General features: G+C 32.7%; 1 protein-coding gene across 8 annotated transcripts in view; it reads left to right on the top strand.

Annotated features, from left to right (window-relative positions):
- The window catches only part of RPTOR (regulatory associated protein of MTOR complex 1), a 552432-nt gene that overhangs the window by 199549 nt on the left and 327081 nt on the right, over positions 1–25802 (top strand). For all 8 annotated transcript variants that reach the window (XM_074224960.1, XM_074224956.1, XM_074224957.1 and 5 more), the window contains exon 5: positions 20172–20318. In XM_074224960.1, the coding sequence (XP_074081061.1) occupies positions 20172–20318 (147 nt within the window). The remainder of the gene's footprint in view (positions 1–20171; positions 20319–25802) is intronic.

Raw genomic sequence — 25802 nt, 5'->3', positions numbered from 1 at the left:
TGACAAGAAATGTCTTTAAGAAAGTTAGAGATATGAAAGCATTGCTTTGTGCATACATGGTCATGATAAAAGACAAAAATTGTAGGGATTTATGATAAGCAGAAGAGATTGAAAAGAAATGACAAGTATATACAAAAAACTATTCAAGAAAGATCATATCATCACTGGCAATCCTTGTGGTGTGGTTATAGATCTAGAACCAGAGAGATTGAATTTAAGTGGGCCTTGGGAAGATTTGCTAGCAAAAAGGCTATGGAAGTGATGGAATTCCAGCTGAGCTATTTAAAATTCTACCAGATGATGTGCTGCTTACTCAGTATGCCAACAAATTTGGGAAACTCAACTTCGGCTACTGGAAGATAAGTTTATGTCCCAATCCTAAGAAGGGTAATGCCAAAGAATGTTCAGATTACCTTACAGTTGTGTTCCTTTCACACTCTAGCAAGATTATGCTTAAGATTCTGTAAGCTAAACCTTAGCTTAACTGAGAATTATCAGAAGAGCAGATTGGTTTTCAGTGAAACAGAAGAAATAGAAATCAAATTGCCACTGTTTCCTGAATTATGGGGAAAACAAAGGAGTTCCAGAAAAACATTTATTTCTGCTTCATTGACTACAATAAAGCTTTTGACTGACACAATGAAATGTAGCATGTTCTTGAAGAAATGGGAGTATTACATCATTTTATTTGTCTCCTGAGGAAGTTGTATGTGCATCAATTTGCAACATTTAGAATCAACATGGAACAACGGATCGATTTTAGTTTGGCAAAGAGTAACAACAAGGATAGATATTGTCACTCTATTTATTTAACTTATACGCAAAGTACATCATGTGAAATGTCATTCTAGATGAACTGAAAGCTAGAATTAAGGTTGCAGGAGAAATATCAACAATTTCAGATATGCAGATGATACTACTCTTATGACAGAAATTGAAGAGGAATTAACAAGGCTCTGTTAAGGGTGAAAGAAAAGAACATAAAAACTGACCTGAAGAGCTTGCTCTCTCTCTCTCTCTCTCTCTCTCTCTCTCTCTCTCTCTCTCTCTCTCTATCTATCTATCTCTATCTGTATGTGTGTGTACACACAAACAGACACACAAAAAAAACAGAGATCTTGGCAATTGCTTCTTTCTTATCAGGGAGAAGAAGTGGAAGTAGTATGCAATTATAATAAAGTCTTTGACTCAAAGATCAATGCAGATGGTGACTGTAGCCAGGAAATTAAATTAAAAGATGCTTGTTCTTTTGCAAATCTGGACAACATACAAAAACAAAAAACAGAGCTATCACCTTGCAAATAAAGGTCCATGTTATCTCAGCTATGGTTTTTCCATTAGCAATGTATGGTTGTGTGAGTTGGACCATAAGGTAAGTAAGTGTTACAGAATCAATGCTTTAAAATTATGGGATTCTGGAGAAGAGTTTTGAGAGTCCCTTGGACAGCCAGGAAAGTAAATCAGTTAAAACTTAAATCAGTTCAGGCTATTCACTGTAAGATCAAATACTGAAGCCAGTACTAAATACTTTGAAAAGAGAGGACTCATTGGAAAAGACCCTGATATTGGAAAAGAAAGGGGACAGCAGATGAAATGGATAAATGGTGTCAGAGAGAGTGAAAAATAGAAGGACCACAAGATCAAGAAGATTTGAACACAATTGGATGCCAACTATAATATTTATCCTGAATATAATTTTTGTATGTATTTGTTTACATCTTATCTCCCACTTTAGACACTAGCTCCTTGAGTATAGTCATTGTCTTTTACTTCTTTTTGTATTCCTAAAGTTCAGCCTAGTGACTGGAACACAGATGATGCATAAGAATAATAACAATAAATATTTATTCTTTGACAGTTAATATGTGTGTGTGTGTGTGTGTGTATGCTTAGCTTAATTCAATCTGCATAGTTTCATATAGATCTTTCTGTTTCTTTGTATTCAACATAATTGCTTACAGCACAGTAATATTCCATTACACTCATGTACCATCATTTGTTTAGACATAACTCAGTTAATGCTCATCTGCTTTGCTTTTGATTCTTAGCTATCACAGAAAGTGCTATGTCAAATATTTTGGTGTATATGGGATTTTCTTCTTATTGATATCTTCCTTGGCATGTAGACCTAATAATGGAGTCTGTGGTTCATAGTATAGACATTTAAGTCACTTTATTGCTTGATTCCAAATTTCTTTCCAAAATGGTTATAATAATAATGTTTGCCCTTCATTTTTGAAGAAGACCATGACATCAGGGAAGTGATGCCATGACAAGAACATGAATTGAATTTGAGTGATAGAGTGTTGTGCTGAGTTACCAACCTCACTTTCTCCTCTAGAGCCATCTGGATCCAATGGCCAGATATGAATCAGGATGACTGGAGATGGTCCTGGATTCGAGGCAATCAGGATTAGTGACTTGCCCAAGGTCACCCAGCTAGTAAGAGTCAAGTGTCTGAGGCTGGATTTGAACTCCTGGCCTCCTGACTCCAAGATGACTGCTCTATCCACGTGCCACCTAACTTCCCTAAATGGTTATACTATTTCACTGTTTCACCAACAGTGTATTAGTGTACCTGTCACTGCATAATCTCTCCAACACTTACTATTGCCAGTTTTTGTCATCTGTACAAAGTTCAGAGTGATGAGGGAGAACCTTTACATTGCTTTGATTTGCATTTCTTTTATTATTAGTTACTTGAAACATTCTTTCTGCAGAGAAACTCCCTGCAGATCTTGTCCATATGTATATTTTCTTGATCCATTATCATTTTTATTTGTCTTAGGAAATAGAAATATAATATGCCTTGGGAGATTGTATCATTTGTTAAATTTAAAGATAATATTTTCATTTGCTGCAACAGTCAAGGAGTTAGGAGAAAAATGGATAGAAGAATATTGTGGAGGCAGAATGCTTTTTTTTAATATTTAGAATATCAAAATGTCCATTGTTAACTGAAAGTTAACTAATATAAAAAACAATCCTGAATCATGTGATATAATATATACACATAGATTTAAATGAAATTTATCAGACTCATATTAGCTGGATATTTATCTGTGATCTTTGCACTGGTACTTCATTAATGCCTGTAGATCAGAGTGTTACAGTATGATAATGCTTTTGAATTAATTTTTTTTAAATAGGGTTTGGTGTGAAATCTTTTATTCTATTTCTTTTCTTTTTGAATAAATGTTATTTCTTCATAAATGACACTGTATGTCTCAATGGATTAATCCCTTCTATTAATGTGCAAGTTCAAAAGTATACTGTCCTTCAGTCTTACAGAAGCATTCTCAATTTCTCCATCTTGCTAGAAACTTCACCTTTTCTCTCTAGGTAATTTTTCCTTTACTCTCTACTTTCTCCTTCTTTCCTTGTTCCAGTGTGAAAGATTGCTATGCCAGCATAATCTTTTTTTGTACAACTTTTATGCAATGTTTAATTTTTATTAGTTATAAGCCCTATATGAATGTAGATTTCTATTCTTCATATAAATCTTATTAGCTCGTTTAATGAGTTTGCTTTGATTGTGCACACACAAATTGGAGATAGACATTTCCTTTTACTATCTCTCTCTCTCTTTACCTGAGGGTTTTTTACTTTTATATTTCATTTTATTTAGTTATGGCCCTGTCCTAGTTTTGGTCTCAAAGGGCTTTTGCAGTCCCAGATTTATGCCATTCTGTCTACTTGCAATTTTGGAATAAAACTACACATTTAAAATTGAAAAATACCCAAAATAAACCACTTCCAAACATATCACATTCCAGAGAGTTCTAATATTGATTCCTCTTGCCATTTTGCAAAAAAGAAAATTTGTATATTGATATATTAAGTAATTTGTGTAGGCACATATAAGTAGTCGGTATGAAGTTATAATGGTTCTAAGTTCTTTAAATTGTTACCCACTATATGATGTGGCATTGTGAAATTAGAAGAGATCTATCTTAATCTAAGTCTGCCTCTGAAATGTCTACCCATGATAGACCCCCCCAATCCCTCACAACTATCTTTTCTTAACACCTCCCAATATTTGCCATTCTCATCTTTTCATTTTTGGTAATTTATTGAATGTCAACTATGGAACTTCAAATTTGTTTTGATTTTTCCTCTCTCTTAATATTAGTGATTTGTAGCATTTACTGGAGTTGTTCATAGTTTACAATTCTTTTGAAAAATTTCTGTCCATATCCTTCAAACATTTATTTAACCCTATTTGAGAAACTTGATTTGAATTTTTTTCTCATTTGATGATTTCCTTTTTATTTGGGATTTATTAATTTTGTTTCTATAGAAACTTTTCAGTTTCATGTATTATGTGTTTCTTATTTGGTAATCATTTCTTTTCCTTGTTTGGCTAGGGGATCTGTTCATTGTTCTGAAAATTATATGATCTGTTCCTAGAACCTTTTTAAAAATTAAATGGAGTTTTGAGCTTCATCATATGTAACTTTCTCTTTTTCTTTGTTGTTTTGATATGTTTCTCTATTTTATAAATTTTTTTTCAGGCAATGGGGTTAAGTGACTTGCCCAAGGTCACACAGCTAGGCAATTATTAAGTGTCTGAGTTCAAATTTGAGCTCAGGTCCTCCTGACTCCAGGACTGGTGCTCTATCCACCACACCACCTAGCTGCCCCTGTTTCTCTATTTTTTAACCAATACCCCGTAAATTTTTATGATTTTCCTTTATAAAATCATTTGAAGTCTTTCAATGCTAGTCCTTTTTTTAATGCCTCTTCATTAATTCACTTAATATTCTAAATCTTTTCTTTCCCTAAATGAACTTTAGTACTATTTTATCAATTTCTATAAAGTATCCCTTTAATAGTTTGATGTAAATTTTAAAGCTGTAAATTATTTTTGATATTACTATTTTTTATTATAATTGTATGACCATCATGAGCATTTTATGTTTCTCCAACTATTTAAGTTGTCTTTGTTTTCTTAAAGAATATTTTGTAATTGAACTTATATAAGTATTTTATGTGCTTTGGCAGATTGATCTCCCCCCTGCCCCAAATGATTTATGTATTTTATAGTTATTCAGAATGAGATGACTCTTCCTCTTTTGTAATTCCATAGAAATGTTGTTGATTATTTTGAGTGTTTTTTGTAGCCCATAATATAACTGAAGGTCTTAATGTTGTCAAGTATTTTTGCTATTTTCCTAAGATTTAAAAATAAACCTCATTTCATCATCAGATAAAGATGGTTTTTCTCTTCTTTGCCCATCTTTATACCTTTATTTCTTTCTTTTGTCTTCTTTTCCCAGTATGCCTTCAATTTTATCAAATAATAATAGAGTGGGCCTCCTTCCTTTATTTATCAGGAAATCTAATGTATCCCTATTAGATCTAAAGCTTGCTTTTGTTTTTAGATAGATATTTTGGGGTCAAAAAATCTAAACAAGATTCCTCTACCCCTGTTCTCTAGTATAATCAATGCTATTAATTGATATGCTATCTATGATATGTTATAGATTCTTATGCCCCTTCCAGTAGCAATGACTGTAGATGTGATTGCAATACTAAGCAAATAGAAGGTACTTGCATTGGTTTGGAGTATAAAGTTTCTCTGATCCCTGTCAGTTTTTAATTCTGGTATCCTATAGAATTATGTGCTACATAATTTAGCTGATTAAGGAATGTTGAATTATTAATTGAAGTAAAAATGTTGGGAACACTCTTAAGGCAATATTTTATTTTCTTCACCTTTTCTCTCTAGGTAATTTTTCCTTTACTCTCTACTTTCTCCTTCTTTCCTTGTTCCAGTGTGAAAGATTGCTATGCCAGCATAATCTTTTTTTGTACAACTTTTATGCAATGTTTAATTTTTATTAGTTATAAGCCCTATATGAATGTAGATTTCTATTCTTCATATAAATCTTATTAGCTCGTTTAATGAGTTTGCTTTGATTGTGCACACATATATAAACTCCATCTCTTAAAAAACTGTTATGTTAACCCAGATTTTTGTAACTCTGTCAGTTGGGTGGTATTGCTCACTTATTAGGAGCACACAGATGAAACTATATCCTCTCTGACCCTTTAGCTAATTTGTTTTTTTTTACATGGCATGCTCTACTTGATCAAAAATGGATTTGTGCCACCTGATTGGAAGTCAGTGTCTTTTGTGAACTTTGGAAGTGATTTTTTATTTTTAAAATTTTTGACTGTTGGGGAAAACTGTAAACATATCTTCTAAGTATATAGTAGAACAATACCCTTCTTGGAAGGGAAAATAGATGTTAATAGGATGTTTAAGTTAAACACCAAAAGCTTGCCAGTAGTCTGGAGGCTTCTAATCAGATTCTAATCATATAAGAGAGCCTAGAGTTATCAAAAGGATGAATAATCAAGAGGAGGACTAAAGTTCAAAAATCCTAATTTTGAGCCTAGGGAAGACGTTGGAGTTAAAAAAGACCATTTCTAATGATGACAAAATAATTCATTTGAATGTCAGTCAATTTAACTCAAGAAAGTCTAGATATATACAATTTAGTTTAATTTACTAGATGTCCACCTAACTTTTCTTTTGTTTTAATTTAAATACCTTATTCTTTTGTAAATTAACCTCTTTTTAAAACTGGAGGGTAAAACATGACTAGAGGAGGGTATCGATAGAATTTCCTACTGGAAAAAGTTCCTAATGCCAGTGTACCCAAGGATGGTGACAGTAGCAAAGCAATGGCAAAAAGAATAGCTGATTAAGTTTTCTGAAGCAGGAAGACACATTAATGATTAGGGTCTACCTTAATGATCAAGACAAAATAGTCATTCAGTATCTTATGGTACAGTTTTAAAAATAGTAGAACTTATAGGGGTGGCTAGGTGGCATAGTGGATAAAGCACCAGCCTTGGAGTCAGGAGTACCTGGGTTCAAATCCGGCCTCAGATACTTATTACCTAGCTGTGTGGCCTTGGGCAAGCCACTTAACCCCATTGCCTTGCAAAAACCTAAAAAAAAAAATAGTAGAACTTATAGTAAAATGAAGTGCTAGAAGCAGAGATCAGAGTTTTTCAAACTTTAGTCTGAGAATGCTTGGATTTCTCCAGGAGACTAGATTCCTCAGCTGACCGGAGGTAGACCTTAATCATGCTATTCATATATAAATCTCTATATTTTTAGATAACTACTAAAAATGTGGAATACATGCTCAATTTTTGCATTTGAAATTTTCTAATCTATCTCTTAATGTAGTTACTCACGTTCTGTTTCGATTATAGGGAATAATAAAGGAATTGTCTTCTCCTTGATGTTAATTATAGCACTCTTTAGTGAAACCAGAGCTCTCTCCCAGAGACTCAGCAAAGTGTTCTCTCTGCCTTTATGCCAGAAGCCATTATGTTTTCAGTAGGATTGTATACCTCTGAGATTCCCACTTTTATGGCAATAATATATTTATGAAAAATTATGCATTCCACATTCAGACATGTAGATTAAAAAGGATAAAGCCTTCAGGAAGCATTATTTCAGCCTAATTTATATCAGGTAAAAAACTTAAATCTCAAGTTTTTTTTATTTATCACATATTCATTGTCCTAAGGGATCCATAAGAAAGTCTAGTGTAATTTAGATTAAAGATGCTAATAGGTCAATAGTCCCATTAATCTAATACTAGAAAAGTCTATAGCTTCCATACTTTCCTGCATTTAATTTTTCAGAATTTCTGTAATATAACTCTTTATCATATTAGTACCTTTGTGGATAACTAGTTTTTGTTAAATATAATTGTAATGAATGAATAATTTAAGACCTTCCTTTATTTAGAATGAAAATGTCTTGTACCTGGTTTTTTAAGAAAAAAAGGAAAATATCCTTAATGAGAATAAACTTTGTCTAGTTCCTGCTGGAGAAGTAACATATCTAAAACTCTTTAGAGAACATTGTTAATAGTGTTATGTAGTAGGTAGGGAGCTGGATTTGTAGTCAGGACAACTTAGATTCAAAATCTACCTCTGAAATTACATTAGCAAAGACTTGGGATGGGGTCAGAGAGGGGGAGAGCAGAGCTGACAACACTTGACCATTTCTCTCATTTGAATTAGTTAAAAGAGGAAACAATACATATAAACACACTATTGGGTACAGAAATACATCATACCCAAAAGGACATGGAAGGGGGGGACTAATTGAAAGATTAAGAAAATGGATAGATTAAGTCAGAAATCAGTTGAAAGCAAAATAGACTCTGAAAGGGGATCAGTGTGAAAAAGAGAAGTATAAGTAAAAGATAGTAGGATGGAGGAAATAAACAGTTAGTAAACATAGCCTTGAATGTGAATGGGATGAATTTATTCATAAAATGAAGAAGAAAAAGATTTCAGAATGAATTAGAAATCAGATTCCAAAGAAGTTGTTTACAGGAAACATAATTCAAACAAAAAGATAAGCACTGTAACAGAATCTCCTCAAGGGAAAAAAGGCAATGATAGCAATCCTAACTTCAGACAAAGTGAAAGCAAAAATTACACCTAATTAAAAGAGACAAACAAGGAAATTACATTTTGCTTAAATAGTTCCATAGACAATTAATATCAATATTAAACCTATGCAGCAAATGGCATAGCATCTAAATTTGTTAAAGGAAAGTTAAAATCACTTACAAAAATAGATAGTAAAGCTATAATCATGAGAAATTTCAATTTACTTTCCTTTCTAACTTAAATATATCAAACAAAAAAATGAGGTAGAAGTTAAAGACAATGAGTAAAATGTTAGAAAAGTTACTGAATAAGAGTCTATATTTCTCAACAGTGCATGTATCTTCATAAAAATTTATCTTGAATTAGAGTATAAAACCCTCACAAAACCAGAAATATTAAATTCATTATTTATACACCATGATTGAAAATTATATTTAATAAAAAGCATTTGAAGCAAAGATTGAAAATTAGAAACTAAATAGCTCTACCCTAAATAATGGGTGGGTTAAAAAAAATCATAGAAACAATCAGCAATTTTGTTAATGTTAATGACAACAGTGAGACAACATGCCCAAATTTGTGAGATCCAGCCAAATTTATACCTCTAAACACTTTTATAAGTAAAAGAGAAAGAATAAATCAACAAATTCAGTATGCAGCAATAACATTGCTTCCCCCTAAATAACAACAATTTAGAAGACACCAACTAAACATTAAAATAGAAATCCTGAAAAAATCAAGATTAGAAGTATAAACAAAGTATAAACAAAGAAAATGATCTGCTATTACCCCTTCCACATCATGGCTTTCCCCATCATGGTTTCAATTTTTCATGGGTTGGCATAATAAATTAAATAGAAATTTTATAAGAGTTTTGTGGAAGCTGAAGATAACATGCAAAGGTCAAGAGATGATGTAGTTATTATTGTTATTAAAAAAAGACATTCCTGTAGAGTCGTGTCACCATATGAGAAAAGGCTAAGTAAGTTCTTTTACAGTTTCCTAAAGGAAAATTAATCAATAGATTTTACTCAAATTTTCCAGATTGTGAGGACTTTTGCCTAGTACTTGTAATGTGGAAGGGATAGCTGTAATACATAATAATGCTAGGAGATTTTTTGGCAGGGGGGTGTTGAGGGATGGAACAAAGAAAAGGGAATAGTAAAATAGAGCAGAGATTGACTAATTTGACTTTTTTTTTTAATGTGGAAAACCAAATTACCCTGATACAGGCCAACATTTTGCATTAGATTTCAAGATAAGCTCAAAATGTATAAATATTTATGCTTAAAGGATGTGATGATTACATATTAGATTTATGGAGGAAAGAGTTTATGAAGAAATCAGTCAGCTAAAATTAGAAGAAAATCAGGAATCTGGGAAAAATTTTATTGCAAGATTCTCTTAAAAAGATCTTGTTTTTAAAATATATAAGAAACCCAGTGAATTTGGTTTTTTGTTTTGTTTTGTTTTTTTAGTTTTTGCTGGGCAATGGGGGTTAAGTGGCTTGCCCAAGGCCACACAGCTAGGTAATCATCAAGTGCCTGAGGTCACATTTGAACTCAGGTACTCCTGACTCCAGGGCTGGTCCTCTATCCACTGCTACACCTAGCACCCCCCCCCTTTGAAATTTTCAAGAAAAGAGAACTATTCCCCTGACTGATAACTGGTCAAGAGATATGAATACAGTTTTCAGAGGAAGGAGTCCAAACCAGCAGTAGCCATATGAAAAAATGCTCTAAGTCATTCATTTTTAATTAGAGAAGTACAAATTAAACAATTTTGAGAGACCATCTCACAAATCCATCAGATTGCCTAAGATGTTAAAAAAAGGAAAATGACATAGGTAAAGAGGATGTGGGGAAAAAAGATCAATGAAATCAATTATTGTAGAAAGTGGTTTAAACTATTCCCATTAAGTTTTTAAACTGTGCGTGCATTCACTTTGACCCAAAAACCTGGGAAGACTTATATGAACTAATACAATATGTGTTGAGCAGGAGAATAATTTCTACAGAAACCGCTATATATTTTTTCTTTCTACTGTTTAATATATTTTGGTCAGTCTTTTCATCCTTGATTTAGATAGTTTTTTAGGTAATAGGAAAATAATTTTAATCAGTCTTTTTAAAAATATTTTCTTTCATTATTTTTTCAACATGCAAAAAGTTTCCAAAAATCATTTGTGTAAGGTTTTTAAGTTTCATATTTTTCCCCCTTTTCCCTCCCCTGATAGATAGCAATCTAATATAGGTTATACATGTATAACTTTGTTAAACATATATCTATATTAATCACATTGTAAAAGATGAATCAAATCATAAAGGGAGAAGAAAACAAGGGGAAAAACACAAAATACATAAAATAAATTTTAAAAATTAAAAAAAGCAAGCTTTGGTCTGCAGTCAGACTCCATAATTCCTTCCCTGGTTGAGGATGGTATTTTCCAAAATTCTTTAGAATTATCTTTGATTATTAGACTGCTGAGAGCAAGTTCATCATAGTTGGTCATCACACCATGTTGTAGTATGTATAATGTTCTTCTAATCATGCTCACTTTAGTCAGCATCAGTTCATTCTAATCTTTCAAGGCTTTTCTGAATTTTTGTTTCCCATGATTTTTTTTTCTTCCCAATTACATGCTTTTCAACAATTCATCCATTTGGAAATTTATGAGTTTTCTATCACCTTCCTTTCTCTCTGTTCAAAATTGTTCATGCACACTCATGTTTAGCATTTTCCCTTATTAGTCATGTTGTGAAAGAGGAATTAAAACTAAGGTGAAAAAAATAAGAAGAAAATATCCCATTCACATTTATAGTTATGATGGCTAACTCTTATTTCCTTCCATGATGTCTTCCTTGTTATTCTTTTCTTTTTTCTTTCCCTTTATCCCTCCTCACCATGTCTCTGCCAAAAAAAAAAATATCCAGAATTTTTCACTGCAGATAAAAGCAATAATTCTCTAGACCAGTCATTGAAAGATCCATTGGTTATAATTACATTCTTCAGTTTGACAAATAGTATTTCCTTTTTTGAGATGGCTAATATGGTTTGGGATGTTTGAGTTTTCCAACAGAGGTAGTCCCTGAAGTCATTTTTAACTTTTATGGTAACTAATTAAAAGTAGATGTTCCATCCCCACCCCCATGGAAGTAATACAGTATTCAAAGCTGCTAAAGCCTTGCTAGTCTAAACACATATGCATATAATATTTTAAAGAAAATGTTTATTTTATTCATGAGAAACAATTTATTGTTGTTTCTAGGTAATTACAGTTAATATGGTATGGAAGAGAGGAGACTGGCAACCTAATTTAGGACAGATAGTGTATCAAATTTTCTAGGTATGGTTTTTTATATTTATATAATTCAGTTTCTTTAGTGTTCAAAGTTGATCCATCTTTGAGTTAAGCCAGACTCAGAAAAGAGTAAATGATAAACCAAAATAGATTTATTGTGCTTTTTATGTATTTTTTTTCCAGATCTGAGATTTTATCACTGTATATTGGGCTTTTTTTTTAGGATTTTGCAAGGCAGATGGAGTTAATTGGCTTGCCCAAGGCCACACAGCCAGGTAATTATTAAGTGTCTGAGGTTGGATTTGAACTCAGGTCCTCCTTCCTGACTCCAGGGCTGGTGCTCTATCCACTGTGCCACCTAGCCACCCCGTGTATAATTGTTTCTAATGAGGAATCTGCCTCTACTAATTGAGATTATCAAATGTCTTGATTTTTTCTTCTTAGAATGTTATCTCAGATATGCCTAGGGTCACATACAGACTTTGTCAGAGACAGAACTTGAAATTAGGCCTTCTAAAGTTGGCCCTTTATCCATTGCTGTCTTTTATTGATTTATGACCAAAAATGTATTGATTCATTTATGATAGAAAATGTATCTGACAAGTCATTTGCAAAGAACATTTTTTCATGTTAAGTTACTGCAAATTTTGACTGGACTCTTTGTCTCTGTCCTCATGAAGTTCAAAGTTTAGTAGTATGTTTATTATGTACCAGTCATACTCCTTAACACATAATAACCTTTGCTTTGAGGGTGGCAGTTGATAGAGTGGATTGATTACTGTTCTTGGAGTCTGGAAGATGTAGGTGAAAATTCTGCTCTTAAATAGAAAGTCTGTGACCATTAACAAGTCCCTTAATTTTTCTAAGCATCAGTAAATGGGTATGTTGGATAATTTCAGTACTAACCTCAAAGAATATTTGTGAGGCTCAAAAGATATGCTATATATAAAGTGATTTGCAGTCTTTAAATTGTTCCAGAAATGCTAATTGTGTTGTTCTTATTGATTTACAATGTTGAAAAGAAACTTTATAACATACTGATTTGTTTTTGTAATTGTTAAGCTGTTACTTCAGGATGTGAAGAAACATACCCTATCATAGGTAGAAAGTTGTCTGTCACAGATTCTTTACACATACTTTTACATTTTAAAAAAAAACCCTTTTTTTTGTTCTTTAGTCATTTTCAGTCCTGTCTGACTTCATGATCCCATTTGGGGTTCCTTGGCAAAGATAGTGGAATAGTTTGCCATTTCTTTCTTCAGTTCATTTAACAGATGAGGAAACTGAAGCAAATAGGGTTAAGTGACTTACCCCATGTCATACAGCTTAAGTGTCTGAACTTTTAATTTACTTGATATCTTTTATAGGTGACATAATATTTTATGTGTTTTTAAAATATTAAAAAATGAATTTAAATTGTAACCCAGATGGGGGTGACTGATAAATTCTTTATTCTAGTTCTTATCTGTTCATAGAGTCACTGAATGTTAGAATTGGAACAGAACTTGGAAATCATCTAATTCTAGCCCCTCAGTTTTTCTGATGAGGAAACTTTAGGCCCATAGATGAGAAGTTACTTTCCAAAATCACTCAGTTGCAGAGTTTGAGATTAAAATTCATTGAATGTGATCACCTCACCTGAACTATCACAACATCTTGCTCTCCTTACTCCAGTCTATCTTCCATTCATCCAACAAATTGATTTTTCTGGCAATGTGTCCCCCTCCTCCCCAACTCAATAAATTTCAGTGCCATCTACTGCTTCTAGGATCAGAGACAGAATGTTTAATTTGATGTTCAAAGTCCTTCAGAATATATTTCCCTCCTACCATTTCAGTCTTCTTTCACTTTATTCCTTCCCTATACTTATTTTTTTTTTAGGTTTTTGCAAGGCAAATGGGGTTAAGTGGCTTCCCCAAGGCCTCACAAGCTAGGTAATTATTAAGTGTCTGAAGCCAAATTTGAACTCAGGTACTGCTGATTCCAGCGCGGGTGCTCTATCTACTGCGCCACCTAGCTGCCCCTTCCCTATAATTTTTGATCAGGGAACAAAGACATCTCATCTCCCAGTTCCAGGCATTTTCTCAGACTATTCTGAGTCTTTGAAAGCTCTCCATTTTCCCCTCCTACTTCTGATCTCCTTGGTTTTCTTTAAGTCACAACTGAAACTCATCTTCTATAGGAATCCTCCTCCAAACCCTCTGTAATTCTAGTGCCTCAATCTGTTAATTATTTCCTATTCATCCTGTAAATAGCTTTGTGTATATCTTTTTTTTTTATGTGTGCTTGTTGTCTCCCTATTAGATTGTTAACTCCTTGACTGAAGGCACCAACTTTTTTTGCATCCTAGATGCTTAGTGTAGTACCATTCAGGCATATTGAGGAATGCAGTGATGGTGACCATTTTTGTTTTAAGTATGGTTAATAGAATTGCTTTTATATATCCTATGTAATATTTCACATAATAATGTACTAATCATGATAAGAAAAATGGTATGCATATATTTTACAATATTTTTCACATAATGACCTATAAATCTTTCTTTTTATTGTGGGGGATAACTGCACAGTTTAGGCTTTTGTAGCAGTTCTCTTCTACATGACTGGAAAATGGACACAAGTAAAGGTAGTTTTGGTGATTTGGTTGATGAAAAAAAATTCCTATTCTCTTTGCTTAGAGTACAATGCTATATCCCTCCTGGATTTGAAAGGGAAAAGAGAATTGCAGTTTGACATTCAGTGAACATTGTTTTTTATGTCTGTTTTATTTCACACAAAATGTTGAAGAATATAAAGGAAAAAAAAATCTGGGCTCTACTCATATTTTCAATCTGGGTAAGAAGTTGATATATGTACCACTATGATATGATGAGACTAGCTAAAAAATTTTGTTTCAATCACTTTAAGTTAATTTAATGTAAACTAACTACAAACAAGCCTCCAGGTTGTTGTTCAGAAGGAACATTCCAAAATAGTATCTGAAAACTGCCATGTGCCTTGAATAATCCTTTTCATCACTATTTTGCTAAACTCACTTTTCTGTCTTTTACCTCTCTTATCTTACATTATCAATGGTTTGCTTTGGAACTGGCTTCATTTTTTTCTAATCTGTCTTGGCTTTCCTTTTACTAAGTTGTTTTTTTTATTTTATTTTATTTTTTGTTTTTGTTTTTTTTTTCAGAATTCATCACTTCTCTCTCTGGAGGTGGATAGCTTTTTTCATCATGAGTCCTTTGGAATTGTCTTGGATCATTGTCTTAATCAGAGTAGCTAAGTCATTCACAATTGATCATCCTTAAAATATTACTGTAACTTTGTATAATGTTCTCTTGTTTTGCTTACTTCACCTTGCATCAGTACACATAAAACTTCCTCAGTTTTTCTGAAATCATCCTGCTTGTCATTTTCTATACCACATTAGTATTCCATCACAATTACATACCATAACTTGATCAACCATCCCCCAATTGATAGGTGTCCCCTTAATTTCTAATTCTTACGTGTGTGTGTGTGTGTGTGTGTGTGTGTGTGTGTGTGTGTGTGTGTGTGTGTGTGTGTAAAGAGAAAGAGAGAGGTATAAATAAATTGTTTTTCTTTTTTTTTTTTGTTATCCATGGGATAAAGACCCCATAGTTATAATATTGCTGGGGCAAAGATTATGCACATTTTATATTTCTTTGGCCTTCATCCACAATGTTCTCCAAAATGTTTGGAATAACTCACAACTTCGCCCATAGCTAGTGTTCCAATTTTCCCACTCTTCTTACTAAGTCATAAAGAAATCTTGAGGCAGTAACAGCTGGCAGAAAAGTAAATATTCATTTTTAACCATGTTGTACTTTTGCTTTAAGTCTATGTGCATTAGATGCGCCTTCAACTTCAAATTTATAATCAGATTATCAAGAGAGAAATAATTTATGAAAATGACAAACACAGAGAATTGAACATGGAAAAAAATCTTTCAAAACATCTATTGTAATATGTTTTTAAATTTCAGCGGGTGCAATAATGACAATGATAAGAATTTCCTTAAGGCAATACTATTTCATAGGGAGAGACAGAAGGGGAGACAGAGAGGGAGAAAGAGAGAGATAGGGAAAAGAGCTTGGCACAGTAGGGAAATGCTAGCCAGTTTATTGTGATGGCAACACTTATCTGCCTCAAATCTAACTTGGTGTAAACTCTAAAATGCTGATCAATTAATTTAAGGTTTTAATTGAATTAGCACTGGTAGTTAGTGTAATAAAGCCACTCCTGAATCTAAGAAGTAGATGAAAAGGCATAGGTTTCTAAGCTGACTCCATTCAATGCCATTGTGACAACTAGCTTGGTGAAGATGGGCACTTGATCAAATGCAACTCTTTATGATTAGAACTTACAGGACAATGGGAAGGGACTCAAGGCAGTCAGGACTACCCCTGATGAGATTGATACCTGAAGGGATGATGTTGAGTGGTTCAGCTAAACTGAAGATGCTGATGTCATTGAAAATAAAAATTACAAAAATTATACATAATTAAATATACAGATGATAAACAGCATATGATTTTGAAAAGGAGAGAAGCATGAATAGACTATAAATCTGAAACGTCCTTTTTTGCATTTGGCAACATGAATACAATGAACAAACCAAATGCTATTATAATCTTAAAGAACCATAGCATGAAAGGTGGTAGATCCAAGGAATATCCCTAGTGATAGCACTCTAGCAAAAGAATCTAGAGAAAACTAATGAAGTTCTAGAGTCTAGAATAATGCATTTCAAATACCTATCATATCTAACTGATAGTACTTGTGAAAAAAAATAGAATGTAATCCCCCCCCCCCCAATAAAGGAGACAACAAAAAAGAAAGTATATGGAAGGAAATCTGGAACATAAAAGCCCACTGGAGATTCTAGATTCCTTTATTCAGCCATTGAAAGTATCAGTTTCAAAAATTTAAACTACACAAGGAATAAGGGCAATGTAGAGGACAAAGTAATATTGCAACATTGCTCAAAGGATTATAGGCTTGAGAAATGAATAAATTAAAGACAAAGATCTTGAGGATGGAAGTTGTAGAAAATCTTTAGTTATTCCTGTTTATGGGGGGGGGGGAAATTTTAAATCAAAATCAAGTAAGAAATAGAAAGCTTTAATATCCTGAGAAACAGAATAACTAGCATCAAGAAATAATTGCAAACTTGCCCCATCAAAATCTATTAGTATTATTTTAAAGATTGAAAAAAATTTTACAATATTATTTAGCAGTGATTATTACATACTAACAAAGCACTTTACCAACTTTCTCTCCCTTATAAATCTCTTCCCACCTTTCTTATTGAGAAATAAGAGCATTATGGCCCTTCCAGATATGGTCCAGTCATGTAAATAAGCATGAAACAAAGTATTCACAGCTGTTGTCATTTAAAAATATGTAAATTCATGAAAGCAATGCATTATTTGCGGAGGGAAATGGGTGTTGCAAATAGACTGACAGATACCAAGGATTTTTTAAAATTAAATTGTTACTTATTGACAAAGCTGCCCCTAAGCACAATAAGTCTCTCCTCACCCTGTTCTTAATCATTATAAAGACTTTAACTCAGCTGTATACTTGATTATATTGGATTATGCATATATAAACATACACACACACACACACACACACACACATATATATATATATATATATATATATATATATATACATGCTAAATTATACATGTGCCACAAATATATACAACAGATCCAATACATAAGTTCATTTATATATATATACATATATATATATATATATATATATATAACTGTGTGCGTGTGTGTGTGTGTATGTGTGTGTAGATGCAGTATACCCAAGTAAAGTTAGAATTATATTGTATTTGTTGTTTAAGTGAGAAAATGTTCTTTTAAAAAAGAAAATGTCAAGACAATATTAAATAAGACATTTTTCAGGTCGTAGTTTAAGTACATGATGGTTCTGCCTATCATTAAATCCATTATCATGTCCATTTGGACATATTTGACTTTTAAGTTAAAGAAGAATTAGAACCAAGTATACTATTATTTCATGTACACCAATGAACTCAAAATGTCATTTTACCTCAATAAGTGTAAAATTCTTATTGTATACCAAGGAAAGATAAAGAAGGAGAGTTTCAAGCTAGCCAACTGACTTGACTGCATCTTAGAAGCTATGTCTATAACTAATAAGATGTCATATTGAAGAACTATAGAGCCATGATAGTGCATACATTGTATAATATCTAATATTTTTTATAAATAGCATCCTAAGAATTATGCCTTGCATAGTATTTCTCTTCCTTATTGCTTCTCTTCATTTACTAGCAGCAAAAACATGTTAACTTCACTAAGCATTATTGAAAGTCTAGTAGATATGAATACAAGTCTTATGTACAAGGAGTTTACATCATGGTGAAGGCAAAGGGACATATCAAACTCACACCTGAAAATATTTGAACAGCAACAAGTGGTCTGATGTAATGGATCATAGTCATAGGATCTAGCTAATTCTAGTTCAGCTACTAACAAACTTTGTGACATTTGAGAAATCACTTGATCTTTGTGGAATTATTCATCTCTAAACTGAAAGTGTTGAAGAAATTGAAATTCCTTTGAATCTCTTTGTTTCTATAATTCTATTTCTCTAAGATGGTTCCTTTTCATTTGGCCTCACATTTTCATTTTCTTCTATTTTGGGAGGTCCAGTTTACTGTTGAATTATAACACATGGTATTGGGATTCATAATATAATTAATATGTTAACTTTATTAAATGCCTAGTATTTGAATAGTGTTTTATTAAGATGCTGTAAATTGCAGAACTGTTTGCATAGTAGATAGAATCTTTGACCTAGAGTCTGGAAGACCTGAGTTCAAATCTAGTTTCAGATATTTACTAGCTTTGTGACTTTGGGGCAAGTCATGTAACTGCTTTGCTTCAGTTTCCTTAACTATAAATGGGGATGATAATAGCACCTACCTTGCAAAGTTTATTGTGAAAATGATATGAGTTAATATTTGTAAAAAGTGCTTAGCACAGCACCTGGTATATAATAGGCACTAAATAAATGCCTCTTCCCTTTCCTGGCAAACCCTTGCTGTGTGTTTATATTAATAGCCCACCAATTGGGCCCATTAGTTCTTAGCAAAGGCAAATCTTACTCACATGGCATAGCAAAAGCAATAACTATACAAACTATTCAAAAATCTAAGGCATATTCTACCAGAAATGTGCACTGCAACTGGGAAAAGAATGGTCACCAACATGGAGTTGTGGAGTTGGGAAAACATAAATGTACAACACACATGTGTATGATGGTAGTCACTACTAAGATTCCACTGGTCCTGAAAGTCATTTGCCTTCTATCAAGTTCTAAGCTTCCTCCTTTACACAGAGTCTTTGCTGCCTCAGTCATTCAACCAGTTAAATCTCTTGAAGTTGCTTCTGATCTCCAGTTACATGTTTAACTGGAGTATAAGACCTCTGTTCCTTCAGTTAGACCTCAAATCATCTTAAAATGACTGTTCAACTGTTGCATGAGGTATCTTCTAGGCAAATAGCTCCATTTTTTTTCCCCATCCTTCCTGGTTTCTCATAGAATAATAGTGTTCCATGACATAAATATACCACAATTCACTAAGCCATTTCCCCAACTGAAGAACATTTACTTGATTTCCAGTTCTTTGCCACCATAAACAGGGCTGAAATAGCTCCATTTTTACTTTATTTTATTTTTTAATTTTATTTTAGGTTTTTGCAAGGCAAATGGGGTTAAGTGGCTTGCCCAAGACCACACAGCTAGGTAATTATTAAGTGTCTCAGGCCGAATTTGAACTCAGGTACTGCTGACTCCAGGGCCAGTGCTCTATCCACTGTGCCACCTACCTGCCCCAATAGCTCCATTTTAAAACACATCCTTCTAATTGTTAGTCACTCTTAGATATTTATTGTTGGCCTGGAATACCCAAAATGTTAACTCTCTTCAGGACAGTAGGGCAGTGGACAATTTTTTCTTTGTAATAACATACTAACACCTCATCTCCTGTGCTTACATACTGTGAGTTTATAATATCTTAGATTGGAAAGGGAAAGACACTGCCACCTATGCCTCTACCTCTCATCCCCAAAGAAGTCAGTCAGGAAAAAAAATATCTTCCTGTTAAATTGTGAGATCCTTAAAGGGAGAGACTGTGTCTTAATCACTTTTTGTGTCTACCCAAACTACCTAGAGCCTAGCATAGCAAAACACTTTTTTGAATGAAAATTGAGATTAATAATTTATGTATTGTTCTTTTCACTACTGCAAAATTACACATTTAATACTCATTTAACCTTGATAGTAGTCTTTACAAATTAGATCTGAGAAAGGAACTGTATCTATAGTTCTTCCAATGCATAAGTTAACCTATATTTGTTTCATTTTTGTTTTCCAGAACTACACTCAATATATTCCACTGTCCATATATGATCTGCAGACTTGGATGGGCAGCCCTTCTATTTTCGTGTATGATTGCTCTAATGCTGGTCTTATTGTCAAGTCCTTCAAGCAATTTGCACTGCAAAGGGAGCAAGAGTTAGAGGTGAGGCCTTCTATAATAGACTTCTCTTAAGTTTGGGCTTATTGGGTTTTTTCCCCCCAGGTTGGTGTCTAGAAGACTGATTTTGTTTTCTTTTTTTTTGATGGGGGTAAGAAATTTTCCCAGTGCCACGACAAGTTTATTTGATTGAGAAGCCCTCAATATTGAAATGGAGTCATCTTGACTTCTTTTCACAGCCTGTTGTTCTTAATGTTATCAATTAACATTCAAACTAAAAATGACATTAAGAGATTCAATTTGTGCCCCCAATGGTCTATACCACTTAGATAAATGTGAAAACAGAGCAGACACATTTGTTTTAAACAACTAGACCAATGTCTGGGTACATGCTCAGATGTCATTAGCATATTTTTTATTGTACTAAATATGTTAGGGGTTTTTTTTTTAATTAAATGATATAAAGCCAACCTAAATAGAGTTGCCATTAGTGCCTTTTAAAAAATGTATTAGAGAATCAGAAGTTGTATTCTGATAATGAGGAATCATCTTGCTTGGCTGTTATAATTAATTTTGGTGTCTGTATTAAACAATAAATTCTAAAGAGAAAGAGTTTGTTTCAATTAAGAAACCTTTCTTCTGTGGAATGCATAGTAGTGCTACAATAGGGATCAGGGGGAAAGAAAAAATATTTTAAAGTATATTCACTTTTAATACAACTGGATTGTTTTGAGTTCCATCAGAGGATATTTTTCAGATGATCTGCTGATCACTTAAAATTCTGTTTGGTCATATACATAACTAAGGTTTTTGAAATGTATTTTATTTGTAAATTAATGCTTTATACAGAATTATTACATAAGATTAACTGACAAATATAAAGTTTGTCATTCTTAAAAATTCCATCAAGTGATGCAGTAATTTTTCCCTCATTTTATATAAGGAGGAAGAAGATCAGCTTTCCCTTTCTAAAATTTTTTCATAGTTGGGCAGTAACCCAGGAGCAGAGACTGTCTGGCCTTCAGGCAGTATAAGGCCTGGTCTGTGCTGCCATGGCAACCACAGGTGGGACTCAAATTCAGTAATTCTATGTACATTTTAGGGATAAATTTATTGTTTGACCAAATATAGCAAGCTAATTTTTGGTAAATAATTTTATATGGCCTGACAGTGATGTTCTAAATGTCCAAATGACCTTTGACAGAAAAAAGGATTATCCAGTGAGCACAAAAAGAAGCCAACAACTTTGATTGACACATTTGCCTACTCCCAGGTCATTCAATAAGTAATGTGGCATGTAAATTTATATCATGTAAATAAAATGTCAAATAGTTGGCCAAATCAGCTTTCACATTTTTCTAGATTCTATCAGGAATAAGTTTTTTAAAAACTTAGTATTTTTCTAGTTTTATTCATATTTTTAATTTTTTTGATTATCAATCTTATAACAATTAGTATTTTTAAGGATATGTAGCTACTTCACCAAGTCACCTATATACGTGCTAAGAATGACCATTTTATGTTATTTTACATATATTGTGCAATGTCTATTTATTTCTCACAGTTATCAAGAAGTTTTATCCTTTGACATATTGGATATAAATATATATATATATATATATATATCTTGTAAATACTCTATTTGTTTACTATATATATATTACTAAGGTTCGGTGTGTCAAAGACACTATTCATTTTTTTTTCAATGAAAAATCTTGTGAGTTGAAGTGACTGATTTTCTTTATTTTGCAAATTACATACTTAGCATGTCATTGTGCATAATAAGTAAAAAGTGCATTAAGTAAAAATTATTCAGAAATATTTTCTCTAATTAAAAATACTGAATTTTGCTTTATATCATGTTCCTTATAAACCACTAAATTTGATGGATTAGGTTTATTAGCATTTTATGGATTTACATACTGAATAAAAACTTTCTAAATTATAAGAAAGAAAGAAAGGAGGACACAAGCACCAACTATGTGTAAGGCATTGTGCTAAGTTCTTTAGAAATATTATCTCATTTGATCCTCACAGCAATCCTAGATTCTATCTCTGTTTTGCAGTTGAGGGAATAGAGGCTAAAAGAAGTTAAATGACGTAGAGCCAAGACAGTAAATGTCTGAGACAGAATTTAAATGCAGGTCTTCATTACTTCAGACTCTAACATCACTTAACTGCTTCTGATAAAAAGTCATTATTAGTGATGAAATTACATTATTTCCTTTGATCCTCACAACAATCTGGTGTTAATATTAAACTTAGTTTACATGTAAGTGACATTGAAGGGGATTAAATAACTTGTCTTCTGGCTCACATAGCTAGTTAGTGACTGAATCAGAATTTGCACTCAACTCTTTCTTATTCCAGGCCATTGCTCTTTACATTATGCCACTTTGTAATTTATTATTGCTTAATTTATTGTTTGACATCGTTTTTTTAAAAAGGTAGTCATTAGCCTTTCCTGGAGCAGGAATCTAATCTGTTCTAATTTGGGTCACTTTTCAGACACACACACACACACACACACACACACACACATTTATATAATGAATTTTTATTTTTTATGCATTATCTATATAATGAATATATACTGTAATATATATTGAATATAATGGATTCAGTTGTCAGACTACTTACATATATGATTTTTACTTTTTTAAGGGGACAGCATTGTACAGAGAAGAGATTAGAATCAGAATCAGAAGCTTTGGGTTTGAATCCTTTTTTTTATTTATATTTCTTAGAACTTTTTGTGCCTTAGATTCCTTATCAGCTATTTAAGGAGTCCCTTTCTCATTCCAAGTATGAAAACAAAACTTCCTATTGGCTAAATAAAGTTAAAGAATTTTGGGGGATGGCAAATAATAAGGGGGAGCATCAAAATAGTTATAGGCCTCCCCTCTCATCTTAAGATTCTGGCACTAAAACCATTCTAGGTCTGCTGTACACAAGTTAAATAAAGGACTTTTCCCATATCCTTATTCTTTGTAAGGCTCACAAAGACTGGACTTGAGTTCACTGATTCAGGCATCTCCCTGATCATGCCTTTCTATTTACCAGGATCTTAGAGAGCTGTGCTCTCTAAGGGGTTCAGTGACTTCTCCAGGGTCATTGAAGAATATTTTAGAGGTGAAACTGTAACCAAGAGTTTTGAAAACCTATTTGAAGACAGCTTTTAATCTTCTAGACATATTGTTGCTTGAAATCACAGCAAGTTTTATATTTTAGTGGTATGTTAAAAACAGATAGGTTCTTGAAATGGGAATCCCAAAACTTATTAAATGGGTCTCATTTTTCTTCTACTGAGTCAATGAATATGCATTGACCTCCTGCTACCATTTTTGGAGCCTAAAAAGTAGATCATTTAGGGGGGGCGGCTAGGTGGCGTAGTGGATAAAGCACCGGCCTTAGAGTCAGGAGTACCTAGGTTCAAATCTGGCTCAAACACTTAATAATTACCTAGCTGTGTGGCCTTGGGCAAGCCACTTAACCCCATTTGCCTTGCAAAAACCTAAAAAAAAAATAGATCATTTGATCTAAGCTCATTCTCTTTTGCCAAAATCCTAGCCCTAACTTCTCTATTATGTAGGAGCATTCTAAGAGTAGGATGCAGTTCTAATTTCTAATTAAGGTGTTTCACTAAGATCCAGAGAGACAGTGTACTTCAAAGAAGTCTTGGACTCAAGAAAATTCACTAACTTCTTAAAATGAATGTTAGTTAAATGTTAAAAAATAGATTTATTCTTTTGAGTTAATTTGCAGTAGAATTGTGGTAAATTTTTGTTTTGTAATAGCTGATTAGTTGTCCTTAGAGCAGAAACATTGAAACATACATTTCTTAGCCATATTGAGGTCTCATATCATCTTCATATCTAGTCTAGTTTTTATGATATTTTTCATTCTCAGCCTCTTTGATTTGATTCCTAGAGTCTTTATTTTCAGCAATGTCATTTAGTTTCTTGTATTAGAATTTGCAGAACTGAGTGTAGATTTTATGAAACATGTTGTTTTCTCCCTTTCCCTTTTGAAAAACTCAAATATAGCATTATACATTCTAACAAAAATGAAGGAAATTGTCAGCTTATGGTTTTAATTTCATGTTAAGTAGAAATTAATTTTTGGAGACTTAAGTCTTGAGCCATCAGAATGATCTCTGTGATGGAGTGTGTCTGAATTTTATTTTACATGTATTTAATGATCATGTAAGCAACCAATGATTTATCACAGAAAGTTAGAAAGGATGAGAATGGGAAGGTGTCTCACTCATGCAGTTAAAAAAACCTAACCCCCCATTAAGAAAATTGAAGACCTAGAGAAGTGAAATTACTTGTACACAAGGGTCTCACAAATCTTAAGCATCCTGTTTTAATTTTTTTATCTTCCCCCCCGCCTAGAAAAATTTTGTTTTTATCTCCCCCCTCCCACTTTAGTTACCTGTTTCCTCTTATTTTACTGATAATATATGAACCAAGTTCTCTTTTGGGGTATAATTACTTTTTAGTCAGGTTTGCATTTAAAAAATATTTTATTGATATCTTTTATATTTTCTTCTTTGTATCCTTTTTCTCCCCTCCAAGAGACCTATCCCCTACAAATAACATTTTTAAGACCCCTCTCACCCCTCCAAAACAAATAAGAGGGAAAAATCACCATATCTGATGAAATAAAAAAGTCTGAAAATATTTATCATGAACTACAATTGTGGACCTCTCACATCTGCTTAGGTACTAGGTTTCTCATCACTTTTCAAGTTTGCTCTTTATGTATTTCCAACATTCACCTAAAATTTTTTTTGGATGATTGTTCTTTTCATTCACATTGGTTTAGCCATTGTGTGTAATGTTTTCTTGGCTCTGTTAGCTTTACTTTGCATTAGTTCATATGAAAATCTATGCTTCTCTGTCATTCAGTACAGTAATATTCCATATATTCATTTACATAGTTTAGACATTCCCTTATCTTTCTATAGTATTTCTGGTGTTGAATATTCCTATCTTTGATCTCATTGTCATTTTGCAGGATTTTTGTGATGAAAACTCAATGTTATTTTGATTTGTACTTTTTCTTTTAAGTGATAATGAGAGTTATTGGGATATAGTTTAAAAAATTGGAATGTATAACATTTGAAAATTGCAAAATTGGACTTTTTAGTTTTTAAAATTACAATTAGAATCCAAAATTTGCAAATGATTAATTTTTCAAAAAATCATCTTAATTTGCAAAATTGCTATTGGAATTGGTTTCTTGGATATACCAACACCAGCATTATATAGGGATATCATATTCTAGATAAAACTCAAAATATTTCAGATACTGCTATCTCTTATGTCAGGAATAATGATTACTTTCTTAATCAACATCTGTGATGATTGTTGGGATTTCAGTTAAGTAGATGTACCTTGCATTGAAAAGCTACCCAAGTTAGATTAGAGGTTTTTTGGATTATTATGAATGAGTTTAAGTCAAGATAGTAAGTATGACCTAATAGGTTCACGTCTCCCATGATTTCCCTGAAAAAAAGATTAC

Source organism: Macrotis lagotis, chromosome 2, assembly GCF_037893015.1.
Source record: "Macrotis lagotis isolate mMagLag1 chromosome 2, bilby.v1.9.chrom.fasta, whole genome shotgun sequence".
NCBI classification, from domain to species: Eukaryota; Metazoa; Chordata; class Mammalia; order Peramelemorphia; family Peramelidae; genus Macrotis; species Macrotis lagotis.
This window is presented reverse-complemented; position numbering and strand designations above follow the sequence as displayed.